The 19,772-nt window shown below is 30.2% G+C and overlaps 1 protein-coding gene across 14 annotated transcripts in view; it reads left to right on the top strand.

The window, feature by feature from the left end:
• The first annotated feature begins 2,919 nt into the window (after positions 1-2,919).
• Positions 2,920-19,772, top strand: part of LOC107437816 (putative leucine-rich repeat-containing protein DDB_G0290503) — a 61,913-nt gene continuing 45,060 nt past the window's right edge. For 7 of the 14 annotated variants that reach the window (XM_071184586.1, XM_071184582.1, XM_043048874.2 and 4 more), the window contains exon 1: positions 18,519-18,540. In XM_071184586.1, the coding sequence (XP_071040687.1) occupies positions 18,536-18,540 (5 nt within the window). In that variant the 5' untranslated portion in view covers positions 18,519-18,535. Of the gene's footprint in view, positions 2,994-12,336; positions 12,523-18,518; positions 18,541-19,772 lie in introns of those variants that run through there. The other 7 variants (XM_071184587.1, XM_071184579.1, XM_071184581.1 and 4 more) reach the window with 4 other exon arrangements.

Raw genomic sequence — 19,772 nt, 5'->3', positions numbered from 1 at the left:
CTAACTACTAGTCCCCCCCTTCATCTAAGAGACTGATCCATATTTAAGAAATCACAAGAAACCGCCTAGGAAAAATTAACTGGGTATGTAGAAAGGCAGTAGAAATTTCATTGCCCAGTGCAATAGCATGTACTATAACAATTTTTCTGTCAAAGATTTGATTTATAACATTTTCCTTCTTTTGTGATTCCAATTTCTTTTGTACTCTTACTGACTTCAGGAAGGTAATTACCCTCCCTAAGAGTAGAAAGACCACCTTAGTTGACAAGATTGTGATTATCTCATATCTCTGAACTTTTTTCATGTCATTTTGCTATTGATTCACTCCCCTAAATATCTAATCAATTTTACATATTCAATTTAAGGTTCAGGAAAATAAAAAATTCTGTTTAAAATAATAAATTACAAATGAAAAAAAAACTTAAGCAATTTTCGCGCAAGTCAAGACATATTGAGAAATTCGCGGATTTTAGGAAAAAAGATGACAATTTCGCCGAAATTCGCGCCGTGACAAACCTGCAGCCCTAGGCATGGTACAAGGAAGGTTGGGAAACACTGATTTATTAAAGCTCATTGTTTGTCTCAACTTTTCATTGTGAANATTCGATTTTTTAATATTAAAAATTATGTATATGTTACATAGGGGGGCATAAGAATTTTAGAAAGGCTTAGGTGGGGCATGGTACAAGGAAGGTTGGGAAACACTGATTTATTAAAGCTGATTGTTTGTCTTAACTTTTCATTGTGAAAATAAGCGCATGAAATCCAATTTTTTATCCCCTACGATTCTATAACACTTATTAATAAGCCTATAATTTCAGCGATGAATTGTAAACAAGTCATTTTAAAATATATATATTTCTAGTGCTTTTTATGTTAAAAAATAATCTGTATGATTTTCGGAAACGTAAGATGTTTACTCTTAATTTTCTTCATCTTAATCTTTCTACTTCATGTAATGCAGCTGACAAACGTCAGACGCCATGAATAAAACCGTTTGTTAATTGAAACTTGCATCTTATCACATGTCTGTTTAAAGCAGTGTTTTATTTATTGGCGGACAGTAATTAAATGCTTGATTGTTAGATTCGCTAAAAGGAAATGTTGCGCCACCAGGCTCTGTTTTTCTGAGGAAACGGATATTGGTCGAATAGTTTTATTTTTAGCTGAATCGCTTTAATGTTAATTAAATGTCCTAATGCATGTTTGACACATATTAATGTATGTTGATTCCGACTGATAAGCAATCGCATGATTACAAAATGATAAATTGTTGGTACGTAATTCGTTAGCTTCGTTTCCCCAAAGCTCGTTTTATCGGTCGGAGCGTGGAAAACAGAAGGGGCCAATCACAAAATAAACTAATAAAAATAATTTATTGTACTAGAAATAAAATTTCTAAGTAATATTAATAAATCAGGTTTTTGCTTATTAATCAGTTATTTTGATTCGATGAAATGTAATTATTAATGTGATGAATTTATTTCGCACGGTAAATTCGCAAAAATTCCTGATTTCTAATTGAATGCAAATAAAGGTATTTCCAGTTGCGATGTGTAACTAGGTTTTGCTAACACAGCTCTTTCAGTTTTTAAATGTCATTAATATGCGCAAGAAATAATGAAACATGATTATTTTGAGTATTTTCTATAACTACAGAGAGAAACTTATAGGTTTGGTTCAGTTTAGAGTTGTATATTTAAGTTTAATCATTCAGCCAGTTCTGGGTTTTCGTGAGCCAACCATTTTAAGTTATCTACTTGATGCAGAAATGTACCATGTGTATCTTTGTTTCTACTGCGGATTTATGGAATAGTCCTATTTTCAGATTTTTCTTTATCCCGCATTTTGTGGTGCTTTTTTTGAAATTACTGAACAAAAAATTCCTTTTTTTGCACCTTTTATTTATTTTTTTCCTTTGTAATTTAGGGTTAGAAACTGATTTTTTTCATTTAGGTTCGAACTAATTTTCTTTTTTCTTAATTAAGTTCGCAGCTGTTATTTTGTTACTTATATAAGCTGATTGTTAAATCATTTTACAGTTAAACAAATAGTAGCCTAGCGTTTTTTTTTTTTTTTAAAGGAAAGAAAAGTTGGAGAAATCGAATATGTATTTTGTTTTTTGCAATGTAATTATCGAAAAACTAGCAAAAAGATTTGCAATGTGCATTCTATAGTAACATCTTCATATTTTTCTAAAAATGTAGATTGCAATTCCGGTGGTATTTTAGGCAATGAGAATGCGTGAAAGTGAGTGTAGTTTTTACTAAGTGCTAGATGGTTCTAAAAGTTTATTTGTGTTAATCAGATAAGGCTTGGAAAAAAAAACTCGTAAACTTGTTTGTAAAAGTAGGCTAATTATTAGCATCTCAGAATTGGCTGAGTGCCATTTAGCAAAACAATGAAGAATACCTTATTGCGTATTTTGACAAAAAATAAGTTATAAGTTTGCAAAAAATTACTTGATCCAATGTATTTTATTTCTTGATGCTTGTATTTTATTTTGCTATTTCATATTCTCAATGTGATATTAATTTGTGTTTTAATATTAATTTTAAATGATACTATATGACGCCAAACACACTTGTGTCTGTTTCTTCTAGAACAAAACGTTACATTTGAATTTCCGAATGTTCCATGGCCTTCATGTGCTTATCAAGTGTCGTTTTAAAATTTAAATACGGTTCGAAGAAATAAAAATTTCTTTTCTTTCGCTTCAATTATTTTATGTCGGAACTAATCCGAAATTGTCTGGTAATGTTATTCAAATGAAGTCTTTGGGTGGATTCTATAATTGCAATGATATCTAACACTTATCAATAGTTCCATAATAGGGTGAACTTGGCGTGAAATTAAACAAGGTTAGGATCGGATTTTGAAGTTGTTCTGCGTCGTTTTTCTATGCAGGTACGAAACACGTAGTACGAGGAGCAGTGTGTTAATGGTTTTTGTTTGGGTGATACTGATATGTCATCCCCAAGAGTCTGATGAAAGTAAATTTTTCTCATTTTTTCATTATTATTATTTTAACAGTCGAACCCAGGGTTTGTTGATTTAAATCAGCTTGATTTAAGTCACGATTTAAATCATGATTTAAATCAAATGATTTTTTTTTTTGAAAAATCATTGATTTAAATCAAATGATTTTTCTCATAGTATGTTTACAGTATCTTTGATATTGTCAGATTTTCTATAAAGAAATTTTGTGAAAAATTTTTTCAATGAGTACATAATTTTTTTTAAAATTTTTTATTAGCTTAACTTATCTATTTTGATATAGGATTAAAAATGAATATTTTAATACAAAAATATATAGATTAAACATTGATTTATTTTTTGATGAATGACTACATTTATAAACGCAATCTGTTACATTTATTTTGTCATTTTAAAAATCAAGACAAAAAAAAAAGAAATCTCAATTTTAAATTTAAATTATGGTTTGGTAATTGAAACTTTGTTTTAATAAATAAAGTATTCTTTAAATTCTCTATATCATCTAGTCTTAAAATTTCAATCATGCATTTGTTTCAAAATGGTCGCTATGCATTCAAAGCTATGTACAGTACAGAACCCTTTATCCGGAAATCGGAAAACCAAAAAACCGGAACGAAATTCGATAAATTTTCCCGCAATTTTTAAAAAAAAAATTTTTTTTTCCTCATAAGATTTTAGGATTTTTCTTTCTTTTTTGAAAAATGTTTACCTTACCATCATTTCAGAAATAATCATTAGTGTATTACCTCATCGTTTTTTCTTATTTTTAAGATTATTTCCAAATATTTTTTTATTTGGGTTTAACACTAAAAAAACGGCTTTTTGTAGCGATTCAGAAAACCGGAAAAATCAGTTATCCGGAATAGCGATGGTCCCGATCGTTCCGGATAATCTGTTCTCTATTGTATTATAATGCAAAATTGTTTTAAGTATAAATAGCTTGTTAAATATTCTTATAATATAGTTTTAATATTAATTTAATCTTGATTAAACATTTATAAAGTTTTTTTAGCCATAAATCAAAGTTCTTACAGTGTATTTGAATAAAAAAAAATCTGATTTAAATCAAAATAATCCGATTTAAATAAAAAAAGTCTGATTTTTTTTGAAAAAAAAAAAATCACTAACCTTGGTCGAACCTTATTTTAACGAACCCCTACTTACCGAATTTCGCGATTTAACGAATTTTTTGAAGTTAATGAAGTAGATTTATAAGAAACAATGAACAGCTACTGAGAAATCGATGATAATGTATCTTCAGTGAAAACTTACTTTTTCTGATGCTTTGCACGGTTTGGAAACGGTGAAAACTTACCTAATGCAGCGAGATCATGTAAATGAACGTGTATTCTTTCATGACGTTGAAAAAAACTTTTTAATGTATGAAATCAACGAAATAAGCAAACCTTACTCATGAAATGCTTTAAAATTTCAAATTATTGAGCGCGTAATCATTCGCTGTATTTTAAATTCCTGAATAAAAAGTGTAAGTTTTATATTTATTTTGTGTATTTGCTTATTAGAGATGTTCAAATATTTCATAAGGCTAGTCAATTTTTTTTAAATATATTTTGCCCGCGATATTACGAATTATTCCCGATTTAGCGAATAATATTTTGGGTCCCTATGAATTCATTAAATCGGGGTCCTACTGTTTTATTCTAGCGAAGTTTTAAAATCATGTATCATTTATAATACATTTTTTATCGCATAAATATACATTTTATTAGCGTAATTGACTTAAGAAATCTGAATTGTTTATCAGTAAGATTAGGATGTTGTTACTGATTTTTTTTTAGCATTGAATTCGTATGGAATTTTAAATCAATTCTCTATTTATGAGGTAATTTTATGTAACATAAAATTTTTAGCCCGAAAGATTCTTGCAAGATAATGAAAAACTTGATAAACATTCTAGCTATTTATTACTAGCTGTTATTTTACTACTAGACCCTCACGGGAAATTTGATTTAACGATGCGAATAACAGCATTTTGTTTATATTAACTTGCTTTCTTATCATTGAATTGAAAAAAAATCATTGCGCTTTCTTTCTAATAGAAATTTTTTAAACCCCTTACACCATTATTTTAAAGTTTTTGTTATCAGAACTCTTTAGCTTGGCATAGTTATCCAAAATAGTTATGAAAATAAATGTAATAAATGCTTCTTATAATTAACGCATATTAGCTAATAATATTTTAATCAGAATTTTAAGTGAAATCTTTTTAATGTTCATTCTCTCAAAAAACTAAATTATTTAAGGGGAAACATTCATAAAACTAAAACATCAAAGTTACTGTAGTGATTTTTTTTTTTTAAATATACTATTTTTTGTAACTTAATTGTGATTTAAAATTTTCCAAGCAAATGTATGTTAAAAAAAGAAAAAAGACTAAAATCGTGAATTTTTTTTTAGATAATTTTTTATAGAAAATAGGGCTGAAATAATAATTAAATAAAAATCGCCTAAGCATTATTAACGCCAGTCTTGCAAGTACCTAATATATACAATGTGGTTTTAGGTATTTTACGGTACTCCAAAACGGATAAGTATTATTTCTTAATATAAGCATTAATTTAAGTAACTCAATAAAATGGAAACTCATCAAATGGAAAATACTTATCACAATGTTATGTATTTTCATGAGTTTTCCTTGGCCAGGGATCTTTTTAGAAGAAATTTACAGACCCTTCACAAAATGATTTACCTTTTAATCGGACCTTTCACAAATTTATCTTCATTGTTGTTTTGTTAATCGAATAAACCCTTCCCGGGGGGGGGGGGAGAAGGACGTTTCGAGACAAACTTAGTTTCCCTAAGTTTAAATTCCAAATGTAGTATTCTATGAAAATATTTCTACTTTTACAAACATCGTGTGTAATATTAAATCATAATTTATTTTATGATTTAATATTACACACGATGATCGATTTACATAATTGATCGATTACACATAATTGATCGATTTATATTTATTTATAAAATTAATAGAATATTGTGTAAATAAAAATTAATTTCTGGCGATTTTATAAACAAAATATTGTAAATTTAAGAATCGTTTAAGTTTACTTAATGCGTGACACATTAAAAGTGATTCATTACTAAGTTGTGTTATTTAAAATATGTCAATTGAATTTTGTTTCCATTATTCGTCCGAAGTGAATATTCTGTGTTGAACAGTATGGGCTAAATACCAAATATTTGTGTGTTATATACGTTGCAAATATTTGTGTATATACGTTGCATCTCTAATTTAGTAGCAGCAATTGTTGAGCAAAATCTTTTATCCATTTACAATTTAAAAACTTCTTGTAAAGGTTTTTAGTAATTTTTCCAATAACAGGACCCTATTTGCACAAATTCTCAAAACCAGGACCCTGGTTGGAAGAATGTGACTTAACGCTTATTTTATGTTCACAAATTATGAATAGTTTTTTCACAATTTTACTAAAACAGAGGACCTTTCACAAAATGTCTGGACAGACTCCTGGCGACTATCGAAAACTAATGCATTTTTTTTCTCTTGGTATTCCTTTTGTTTTCATGTCCAATTTTTTATAACTTGCATATTACTAGCATTATCTTCTAATTCATCAGAGTACAACTTAACTAATGAACCATGTTTACATTCCTATTGCATAATTGAGGACACGTGTTGTTATTTTCCTTGCATGGTAGTCACTCATAGCTACCTTGTTCTTGCTTAATGGAAACACCCACTTAACAAATTACTGTCAGTCTTTGGTTGTTTTATAATTCATGTTCCATTTGCAGTTGCAGCGACAAAAAAATTGGTGATTAATTGTCGCGTTTTTCTACGGGTTGGCATCTTAGTTTTAATCTTTTTTTTAAAAAATATTTTCATTTTATTTTTAAATAAATTGCAGATTTAAATTTAGTCTTATGTTGAAATCCAGTGTATCATTGCGCAAACATCAAATTTTTTTTAAGGGGTGAAAATCGCTTCGAAGGACAAGGAGGAAAAATATTTTAACAACTATTCCTGCCAAGTAAAAAATGAGTAATAGCCCAACAAGCACCTTCAGATTTATTTTTAAATGAAGCGTGAAAACATGTTAAAAATATATCGATTCAAGTCAATGTGTTACTCAAAATGTTAAAAATACTTAATCAAATGTACTTAAAAAATGTGTTGCAACAAATTATATTCCGTTTCTCCTAATGTGCATGAATGAAATATGCGTAACTTGCTACTACATAGAATCTTTACTGTGATATAATTTAATTTTTTAAATTAAGACTTCATATGACAATGTTATTATCAGTTTTATTTTAAATGTATTGTGGATACATTTCTTCATGTGTATTAAGAAAAATTTTGTGAAAGTAAAATAGGAGTATAATATGAAGTACGTTATTAGTCAAATTATTGACTCATTTTAATTATTGCCATGTGTCGTGATCCAGAATAGATCTTGGTATTGACACACTTGTGCTAGCACTTTTAATTTTTTGAAAAAATAAAACAGTCCTTTTAAAAGAACTCAACACAGCAAATGGGTTAACTTAATAGCAAATGGGTACCCTTCAAAAAAATTTTTTTAATCGTTAAAATGGACCTTTCACAATTTAATTTATAGTTAAAAATGATCCTTCATAAGTTAGTTTATCATTAGTAAAGATCTTTCATAAAACTTATCATTTAAAAAGCGAAGGCAACGACGTCTTTAATTCATACAATTAAATTATTCATACATTGCGTCTTAAATTGTAATTTCCTGAAGAAAAAAAATGGTTATTTTGTTTAATTTTTCTCAAAAAGGACCTTATTTTCCAATATAAACAGAATTAAAAATACTTTTTCAGTTTCACATTTTCTTTTCTTTCTTATCCTTTTTTCTCCCTAGAAAAAAGAAAAGAAAATTGTCTAAATTAAAATCAGAATTCGTGAAATGAATGAAAAGGAAATAAAGAAATACAAATATAAAAGTTTTTTTTTGTGTGGTTTATATGACCTAACACAACAAATAAATAAATGAAAATAAAATAAATTAAAATGCCATCTCAAATTCAGGCATAATACTTTTGATTATTTGTCCATGCATTCTTTGTTGGACTCTACATGCAGTAGTTATTAATATTCATGTTTTGCATGTTTACAGTTAAAGATAGTGATGTATATCGAGTGATGATAAGAGAAAATGTATTCAGGATAGAAAATATATTTATATGCCTAATTCCTTTTACAATGCTATTGTAGAATCAGGAATTAATATAAGAATAGGTCTTGCTACAATTTAATGATGAGTTTACAACTATCAATGCTCAACTCCGTATCCTTGTAATTTTGAACCCAATCCAAAACACAAGGGAACTCCTGGATCAAGTATTTTATAATTTTTTTTATATTTTATAACCGTCGTTGTACAGCCGACCCAATTTTGGGTTTACGACTACTAAGGTTCAATTCCGTAGCCTTGTAATTTTGAACCAATCCAGAAGGCAAGTAAAATCCTGGATCAGTACCCCCAGAGGTATTGATTTGTTATGGGAACATGGAGGACTTTGAGACTCGACAGATTTAACGTGCATCAGTCACCATTTACTACACGGGGAGTTTTCGGTCGGCGGTGATCGAACTCTTGGACATGGGCCCAGTGTCCTACCAACCATGCTATCCCGGCTCCTTGGATCAAGTAGTGAGAGAAATTTGCCTTCGTGGCGGACTTTTTGATGGAAATAGCCCGCATTTGCTTTACATGAGGAGGAAAACCTCCCACGGTTCGCCTGACGGCAAGGGGACTCTTAACCCATGATCCGTCTATCACTGGGGATATTCCACGTCAGTACTGTGCTCAATGCAGGTCGGATGCTGATTCTTATCTAACAGCCATCGCTGAGATTCGAACCCGGCTTACCTCATGGGTAGGCGAGCGCTCTACCCCCTGAGCCATCGCGACTCTGTAGTTAAATATTCTAATTCTTCACCCTCTTTTCTAATCCTTACTTTAAATATTATATTAACCAATTTTTTTTCACCGTCTAGCTATTGCCCTTGCTATAGTACTTAGATTTAAATTGTAACTATTTTCAAGAGGTGACCGCGATATTGTCTAAGTTCTATATGTATTGAATTTTAGTAAGAATTTAAAATCCGCCCCTCAGCTATTGGATCACACAAACCACTGTAAGCATGACATTGGGACATTTCCACATAGTAAGCAGCAGAAGTATTAAAATTATTTTCATTTTTGTGAACACTCATCCCAATGCTTTATTACTGTTGTTCCACTTCCTCATGCGTAACCTGAGTAAAATTGCTTGACAAAAGCAATCTCCGTCACCAATAATTGGTATGACAGTATTGCCACACCATAGCACCGTTTATGCTCAAAATTTCTTCATCCATTTTAGAAAAGATCAAATATATATCTAAATATAATTACTTCGTAACTAAATTTTCATTTCGATAAAAATACAAAATTATTCTTAATAAATACTTAACGTTTAACTAACTATTCAACACTAATTAAATTATTATTTAAGACAACCTAACGAAATGAATTATAACTGTGCTGCCAATAGATAAAACAGAGTGCGTAGCGTTTTTAAAAAGTGCTTAAAGGTGCTTATTTTCGATTTTCGTTTTTTAAAAGCCCTTAAAGGTGCTTTTTTCAGTGGGTATTTTTAAAAAGTGCTTAATTTTCCCTTTTTCAAAATGAGATTTTTCCTTTACTATGTTGATTTTCGCTTCGAATTATGCAGAAAGACAGTTCACATTGTTCTATTCAACGTTAAGTATAATTAATTCAACCCCAATCTATTTCGGCGTATTGTCCGTCCGTAGCGTCTAATAACGCCAATCGTTTTACATGATTCAAAAATTTCATGATTTTTGACAAATGTCAAAAACAATGCCAANTGGGTTGTTTTATAATTCATGTTCCATTTGCAGTTGCAGCGACAAAAAAATTGGTGATTAATTGTCGCGTTTTTCTACGGGTTGGTTGGCATCTTAGTTTCAATCTTTTTTTTTCTTTTTTTTTTTAGCTATTTTTATTTTATTTTTAAATAAATTGCAGATTTAAATTTAGTCTTATGTTGAAATCCACGTGTATCATTACGCAAACATCAATTTTCTTTTAAGGGGGGAAAATCGCTTCGAAGGACAAGGAGGAAAAATATTTTAACAACTATTCCTGCCAAGTTAAAAATGAGTAATAGCCCAACAAGCACCTTCAGATTTATTTTTAAATGAAGCGTGAAAGAAAACATGTTAAAAATATATCGATTCAACTAAACTTGTTACTCAAAATGTTAAAAATCTTTAATCAAACGTACTTAAAAAATTTTGTTACTCAACGTTGCAACAAATTATATTCTGTTTCTCCTAATGTGCATAAATGAAATATGAGTAACTTGCTACTACATAGAATCTTTACTGTGATATGATTTAATTTTTTAAATTAAGACTTCGTATGACCATGTTATTATCAATTTTATTTTAAATGTATTGTGTTCAATGTCTTTTTTTTCCGTTAGAAATAATGTACTTGTTATTACTTGTTATAAATTTAATTTATACCATTTTTTTAAAAATATTTTTTTTATTTTTATATTGATATTTTTTTTTTATCTATAAACTAGCGAAATTACAGTGTTTATAAATAAATTTTACTGTTTTGTTTACTTCATTATAAGTATACTAGCCGCCTTTGGCGATGATTTTGGCCACTTTTTAAAATTATACTGTGCAACATATAAACTTTAATGGTGATCAGTCCGAATGTACAGCATAACTGTATTTACATATTTTATAACCGTCGTTGAACAGTCGATCCAATTTTGGGTTTACGACTACTAAAGTTCAACTCCGTAGCCTTGTAATTTTGAACCAATCCAGAAGACAAGGAAACTCCTGGATCAGTACCCCCAGAGGTGTTGATTTGTTATGGGAACATGGAGGACTTTGTAACTCGACAGATTTAACGTGCATCCGTCACCATTTACTATACTACACGGGTAGTCTTCGGCCGGCGGTGATCGAACCCACGAACTCTTGGACATGGGCCCAGTGCCCTACCAACCAGGCTATCCCGACCCTTTGGATCAAGTATCTGGAGAAATTTGCCTTCGTGAAGGACTTTTTGATGGAAATAACCCGCATTTACTTAACATGTAGAGGAAAACCTCTCACGGTTCGCCTGACGGCAAGAGGACTCTTAAGGGGGATCCGTCGATCACTGAGGATATTCCACGTCAGCACTGTGCTTGGTGCAAGCCGGATGCGGATTCGTAAATAACAGCCATCGCTGAGATTCGAACCCGGTTTACCTCATGGGAAGGTGAACGCTCTATCCCCTGAGCCATCGCGGCTCTGTAGTTAAATATTCTAATTAATCACCAGTCACTCCCTTTTCTAATCCTAACGCCTAATGAACTTTAAATAAGAATTTAAAATCCGTCCGGCAGCTATTGGATCACACAAACCACCGTAAGCATGACATTGGGACATTTCCGCATAGTAAGCAGCAGAAGTATTAAAATTATTTTCATTTTTGTGAAAACTCATCCCAATGCTGTATCACTGCTGTTCTACTTCCTCTTGCCTAACCCTGTTCACAAAGGTAATCTCCGACACCAATAATTGGTGTGACAGTATGCGACACCATAGCACCATTTATGCTCAAAATTTCTTCAGCCATTTTAGAAAAGATCAAAAATATATCCGCATATAATTACTTCGTATCTAAATTTTCATTTCGATAAAAATACAAAATTATTCTTAATAAATACTTTACGTATAACTAACTATTCAACAGTTCTTAAATTATTATTTAAGACAGCCGAACGAAATGAATTGTAACTGTAGTGTTACCACTAGATAAAGAAATACCCGAGTTTAATGGTGTCACTTAAGAAAAATATGTAGAGAGAAATTACTTGTTTTTATTTTAAATTAACGTTTAAATGATCTGCTGAAATTGCTCAATTTCTTAATAAAACTAGCAAAAAAAAATTTTTTTTTCTCTTATAAATCACGTCTTTATTGCTACGACTTATCGTTTAGAATGGCATTCTTAATCATTTCTTCCATTAAAGTCGATTTTTCGTATAATCACGTCTTTTATCTCTATTAAATCAAGCATTAGAAATCAATATTAATTGTGAGCATGTTGGCAGAAGAAAAACATCTCCAAATGAATCTTGATTATTGCATTAACCCATGCTTTACTCTCTTTTGCACAGTCTAGCGTTCTTGTGTTTATTATTTAAAAAAGAAAGACTCTCTTGTTAGTTATTTATTAGAAGGGTGAGCTTTGGACGGGAGGGTGAAAGGGGGGATCGGGCATCACGCAATTTTGTGACGTCACTCAGTTGAGTTTTTTGAAGCTAACGAAGTTAACTTGTAGTACAGTCATCAACCGAAGTCCAGATGCCGGACTCATCATCGGATGCGAAGGGTAATAACGGTTTGTTGAAGGACTCTTCCCAAATGTAGAGTGGGTAGTTGGTAACAGTGTTTCGAAAATTCTTGGAAGTTGGGATTATTTCTAGAATGTGAGTTGTGTAATTTGTTATTTTTGTAGAATTGCTGGTTAACGTTTGTAAGAGTATTGTGGTAATCTAAAGCATGAGGTGTGTGTTCGTTTGTCTAATTTGTGACTATAATTCTATGTTTCAACAGGGTGCGTAGCGTTTTTAAAAAGTGCTTAAAGGTGCTTATTTTCGTTTTTTAAAAGCCCTTAAGGTGCTTTTTTCATTAGGTATTTTCGTAAAGGGCGTAATGTTCTTTTTTCCAAATTGAGATTTTCCTTTACCATATTGATTTTTGCTACGAATGATGCAGAAGGACACTGTTTACATTGTTCTATTCAACGTTTTCACAATTAATTCAACCCCAATCTATTTCGGCGCTTCGTCAGGCCTTAGCTTATGAAAACGCCATTCGATATACATGATTCAAAAATTTTGACAATTGTCAAAAACAATGCTAAAAGAATGTTTTTTTTGACATGACTGTTAAAACCAGATAAAACCGTCAATTGCCAAAAACTTTCCAACCATGCCTAGTTATGATATTCTTTTAAAGTGCTTAAAAATATTATTAGAGTGCTTGAAAAGTGCTTAAAAGGTGCTTATCTTTTGTTGAATAATTTGGCTACGCACCCTGTTCAAGTACGTGCGGGGATATACCGTTCGATTTTCATGTCAGTATTAGTTGCCTCATATCGTATTATGAATTATTCATCCAGGCTGAATAATGGTGTTCATATAATTTAATTTCTTTTTTATTTATTTACCAAAATAAAGTCAAACACAAATTTTCTGTTTATTTTTCTGAATTTGTATGTCAATTTTAAAACATTTTACGGCATAGCTTTGCTCATAAAGGATAGGGAACATCTATAAAAAGTTAAACCTTACTTAAGACTAAATGTTTTATTGAGATTATGGAAAACTGGAAAAAAATTTTATTCAAAGATATAGGCACTATTTGGCTGCCGTATAATAAATATTCAAAAGGTTGAATATTGCCATTCTGCCAAAAATCACTATTCTGTATTTTCTTTGCTGTGAGCTTTAAAATTAACTTCTATCTGTTGACAGTTATTATTATTTATTTTTTAAGCTCTATCTCGTCCTATATTTATAGGATTCAGTGAAAGAACAAGTAAAATGGCATTTTAGAAATTTTCTGCTTTTTAGGAACATACATTAGGAATATATATATTTTTTATGTTCTTCATCAAATTCTGTTCTACAGAATTATGTACACTTTTGTTCTTTTGTATACCTCTGAGTTCGACCTCTCCCAAATCTTACAAATTTGATGTATGTTTTGCAATAATAAAAATTTACAGAGAATTTTAATTCGAAATATGAAAGGCTTCTGGCAATACAATCCACACTTTCAAATTTTCATTTCTCGAGAAAAACACTACGATTTCGATGTAGGATATGAGATGTTTGTGTGTTCAACTATATGAAACTCCAGAAACTTGTAAAGAAAAGTAAACATATCTGGAAACAAGACTTAACAGTTGATGTAAAAAATATTGCTCTTCTTAAAAAGAAACTTATCATTATATTACCCAAGCATATCATAGATACTAATGTTACAGATGATTTGATGGCTGATTTTGTAATTGATGCTACAAAAAATTGAGAATCCATAGACCTAGATATTAATAATCAAATAGAGTAACATTTATGCTATTCTATTTTTGCTTATCGGGGGAACTAGTTATTCAGTTTTCTATATCCAGCAATTTTTTAAATGAAAAATAAGGTTTATAATTGAGCGTAGAAATCAAGAAAAACAACACATATTTATAACACTGGAGATTAAACTTTTTGCTCCTCTTTCTCAACTCTCTATGGCAATGTAATTCATTTTTATATACTAGGTTACCGATCATAATACTTTTTTTAGAATTTTGGCAAAAACGAATTGGAAAAGAACGTACTTTAAGGGTCGCGAATAATTATTTAAACAATGAAAAAAGTCATGAGCGAAACCTTAATCATTAACGAGGTAAGCGAAATTGAAATATGTTAGGTTGGATTGATTTAAAAAAAAAAGATCTGATAGGTGTTTATCGAATTTCAACCGACAAATAAACTATTTCTGATGTTTTCAATCTCCCTTTCTCAATAGTTATCTGCCAGATTTTGTTTGTTTTTCTTTAATCTTTGCTTAATATTAAATTGCGACCGTTCGTGCAAACATTCTTTTTAACTTTATTTTATACAAGGTTTCTTTATACAATTATATCAAGGGTCGAACATAAATCTCACCCTGACTCTGCTAATTTTACCGGGTATCTCAGGATACCCGGTAAAATTAGCCTAGTCCAGATACCCGGTATTGAATTTTCAGACTAAAAACCGGGTAACATGGTACGGGGTGCATGGTACCGGGTACATCTCTTAATTTAATTGACAATACCAGTAACAGTAATATCATTATTTGTTGTAAAATAGCCTTTTAAACTTCTAACGTATGTAATTGAATGCATTTATTTTATTTATGCACTTAATTAAATCTTCCGCTACCCAAGTAATGTAAATTTTTCGTTGATCAATACTAAGTCGAATTTTCCTTTTTTATCCATTCTCAAAATAGCACGTTATGTTTCGATGTTGGCAAGAATTAAGCTAACTTCGCAAGTAATAGGGCGCTTGTTTGAGTTTAGTACTTGGCAAGAATTCAATCCTAATTTTTCGGTAGACTTTTATTTTCTCTTCATTTGCATTCAGTGAAGGTACCCTTGAAATATTGAAATTAAGGTCATGATGTTTAGGGCGAAAGTTTGTCTGTACCAGAGTAGTGTCGAGATTTAGGAAGCACGATGCATTTGAGATTGTTAATTGCGTTTTTATTAACTAAGTCAAATCCTTTTTCAAAAATGACTTCCAATTTGAATCATTATTTAACTAAATGAATTTGATTCTCGTGAAGTTAGTATTTGAAGTTATACTAACTACAACATGACTGATGATAGATAGCTAATAAAAGATGTAGCATAGCTAAGTGATGTAGCGTGTACTAGTCACATGAATTTTTATTTTTTGAGAAATCATCAGCAAAATAAGGAAATCATAAAGCATAAAATGCATATTTCACATAAAATGTAAAAAGAAGCAATTATTACTCCTGAAAACTAAGGAGAAACGCTTAGAAATATGAAGAACGCTGAACTGTGTTGGTCAGATGATTGTTGATTTCGTTGTAAAAAGGTTACTTCAAATTTTACCATTTTTAAAAGTATAGGTTTATGGTATTTCTTTATTTTTTCATTTACGGAACCATAAACGTTCGAACTTTTTTTGATGAAGCCATGACTTTTTAAAAAAGTTCATTAGAAGGTGTAAATGTGATAACCAGAAACAAAAAAAAAAGGGGGGGGGGATAGAAATTAGGCAAAAATGTGATGAATGAAATGTGTTTTCATTGTTTCATCAATAATAGTCTTAAAGGGTTTTTTTTTTCAATTGAATTCTCAGGTATCCTGCGGCTTTTAGTCTAGTAGTTTTTGGCGTATACGTAAATTAAATTGAATAAAATAAGTTGAATTATGATGTTTAAAAAAGAACTATTACAAACGCTGAGAATGGTTATCTGGGAAAATGTATTCTTTATTCTTGAATTTGGTTATTTTACTTTCAACTTTAAAGTTCGATGAGAATACCGAAATACCGATGCAATCATTTGTAAATGACTGTCCTTTTATTAATGATTCAAATATTGGGAATAATACATATATTTTTTAAAATTTTCTATTTCTTTATTATTGACATTTTATTTAAATAATTTCATAAAAATGACCTAATTTTTGTATGAAATATCGTTTTTTGGTTCGATGCAAACCTATTACAGGCTTCAAAAATTATTTTTGGTTAAAAAGAAGAAAGAAGGAAAGTTCTAACTCACTCTATGGTTCCGCATATCATCTTTCAGGAACCGCTGGCCTAGTTTAAGTGATTGCTGCTGAATTACAGCATTTTATTACAGCACTAAAATTTAACACAACAAACGGGATTAGATAATTTTTTTTTTATAACCGTCGTTGAACTGCCAACCCATGCAATTTTGAGTTTACAACTGCCAATGTTCAAACTTCCGTAGCCTTTGTAATTTTAAAACCAATTCAGAAAACAAGGGAACTCCTGGATCAAATACTAAGAGAAATTTTGCCTTCGTGGAGGACTTTTTATTGGAGCTAACCAGCATTTGCGTTACATGAAGAGGAAAACCATGGAAACTTCCCATGATTAGCCTGAATTTTGTTCTTTTGTGAAACCTTATTCATTTTTCCCCTTTACTCTCTAATTTTAAATCCTACTGGTAAAATAATAATTTGATTCAATACTTTGGATATCGCCAATAATCACATCGTTTAAGTATTTTTTTGATCAGTGATGAAGCATTATTTTGAAATTATAATATTTTAAAATCACGTTTAATAATGCAATTGAGTGTTATAAAAAGTAATTTACTAAATTTTTATTAGTTATATTTTTTTAGTTGCATTTGAAATTTATTTATGTCTGTACTTAGCAATGTTTTTGCTCATAAATATACTATGATGTTCAACAATTTTACTGGAAATGAAGGATAAATTTTAATATTCTGTATCTTTTTTCTTTATTAAATTGAATTCACACGTTTGTTTTTAAAACAGTACTGCTTTGAAAATTAAAATTTTAAAATCGTGCAAGAATGACAATCCATTTCCAAGTATTATTATTATCTATAAAATTCGTTTACATCTTAAATTTAAATTGGTGGCTACTTTATTTTTTTAATCATAGCAAAATTAAGTTGATCAAGTTGTTTTGTTAGACATTACTTCCGTTTTTTAATGAGGATTGTACTTCTAAACTGATAATGTATGATGTTTGGCGCTTATCCAATTTAAGATATATTATCTGAAGATTAAATAACCTGGAGATGCCAAGTTTTTCTTGTTCCATACAACTTTTCAAACATATATAAATCATTTTCGGTTTAGATTTCGATAAAATTAATTTGTGTTTTACCTTGATTACTATTTTAAATTTTTTATCCTGATGGCATTGTAACCAATCTAGTCTAATTTATTAAAATTGAATAAAAAAGCTAAACCCATTGGGGATTTGTTATTTAATAATGCTATAATCAGGGTGCGTAGCGTTTTTAAAAAGTGCTTATTTTTGATTTTAGTTTTTTAAAAGCCCTTAAAGGTGCTTTTTTTCATTGGGTGTTTTTAAATAGTGCTTAACTTTCCCTCTTTGAAAAAATGGTTTTTCCTTGACCATGTTGATTTTCGCTATGAATAATGCAAAAAGACATATTGTTCTATTCAGCGTTTTCACAATTAATTAATTCAACCCCTTTCTATTTCGGCGTATTGTCAGTCCGTAGCGTATGAAAACGCCATTCGTTTTACATGATTGAAAATTTCAGGATTTTTGACAATTGTCAAGAACAATACCAAAAGGTTTTTTTTTTTTTATATGACGGTTAAAACAAGAAAACCGTCAATTGTCAAAAACTTTCCAACCCTGCCTAATTATATTTTTTTAAAGTGCTTAAAAATATTTCTTGAGTGCTTAAAAGGTGCTAATTTTTTGTTGAATAATTTGGCTACGCACCCTGTATAATGCATCAAGACATATTATCAGAGCAAGTTAAGGGCGGAAGGACATTTTAATGGACGGATTTTTATTTATTTATTTATTTTGATTAAGTAGCTAGCCGACATTGACTGATAATTCTTGAGTATCAAAGATGTCATTTTATTTTGTTCGTAACAAAGAAATAGGACGTTTCATTTGGGGTTGAAAGAACAATTGAAGTTTGTTTAGTGCGCCACATCCTTTTTAAGATAACGCTGCTAGTTGAAGTAAATAAATTTCTGCTGTTCTTCGTAGTATTCTTTTCAAGTCGACTCCTACACACTTTTCTGAACTCCCGCATCTTCTATCCGTTTGAGTTTTAACAACTGTATTTTCTCTTTGAGTTCGAGATAGAAAACATGCTGAATGAAAAAACTTCTTACCCTCCTTTTTTAAGCTATTTAAAGAAATGGAGTACGTGTTTTTTGTTCTCGTTTCCGTCCCCCCCCCTCCAAGTAACGCGGTTTTTAAATTTATAGAAAAGATATTCATGTTTTTTTCAGTTATAGATTTCGGGATTTGCTGATATTTTAAAGCTTTAAAATGATCCAAAAAAATTCGTACTAATACTGACGGCCCTGGGCGAAACGAAACAATTTTTTGCATTTTTAAATCTTTTGCTGCCATTATAAAAAAGAAAGCGATAAATTATTTTTTTTACATTTATATTGTGTACAAATTATGAAACCAGGGGTCTGTCTAGGTTTTGCTGAGAGGTACCTATTTTGAGAAAATTTAGACATAATTTGTGAAAAATTATAAATTATATTGAAAAATCAGCACAAAAATATGGTAAAAATATGAATTTATCGTTTCTTAAGGGATACAAAAATAAAATTTTAAGAAAAAGTATTTTGCAAAACTGTCGTTTTTCGTAAAGTTGAATTTGTGAAACTACCGTTTTTCCTAAAGTTGAATTTGTGAAGGTACCGCTAAACGGTAGTAAATTAGGCCTGGGCAGACCCCTGGAAACGTATTGCAACTATAAGTTATTCATGTTATAATTAATAGCATAAAATGTTTTAATTTTAAAATTTTGTTTTCTTGAAACGCCCAATTTATTGTCCATACGTAACAAGGTTCCTCTTAGTTTAATTAAAAGGTGATTGTAAACTTTCTTATAAAAACAACACATTTACTTGTTTAAAAATCCTTTTTTTTCTTCTTCCACTTAATACGTTATTATAACTGAGAATACCTACTTTTGTGTGAAAGAGTGATTGAAGAAACTGGGCCTTTTAATCAGAAATGCACTGATTCTGGAATAGACTTGCATTATACACTTATAAAAACATGATTTAATAACTGGTGACGAAAATTTTGTACTGGGAACTTGAAAACGAAGTGATTATGCCCAACCTTGTGATTTAAATCAGTTTTAATTAGACACCTGTAAGCTACGTCACGTGTGTGTGTTGAATCTGATTGGCTTTTGAATCGACAAATGCCATGGTTTATCTCCGATGACGAAAGTTGCAGGTATCCAATTACTTCACCAAATTTGATTTTTTAGACTTTCATACATTTCTTTTAGCTATTTGTATTTTTTTTTCTTTTCCTGATGCAACTAAAATTGTAAAAAGTAATTTATTATAGCCACTAGTGAATTGGAAATTTTTTTTCCTTTTAGCTATTGAATATGGGCC

The sequence above is a fragment of the Parasteatoda tepidariorum genome, chromosome 8 (assembly GCF_043381705.1).
Source record: "Parasteatoda tepidariorum isolate YZ-2023 chromosome 8, CAS_Ptep_4.0, whole genome shotgun sequence".
Taxonomy (NCBI): Eukaryota; Metazoa; Arthropoda; class Arachnida; order Araneae; family Theridiidae; genus Parasteatoda; species Parasteatoda tepidariorum.
Note: the sequence above shows the minus strand (reverse complement) of the source record. Positions and strands in the feature narration are given on the sequence as shown.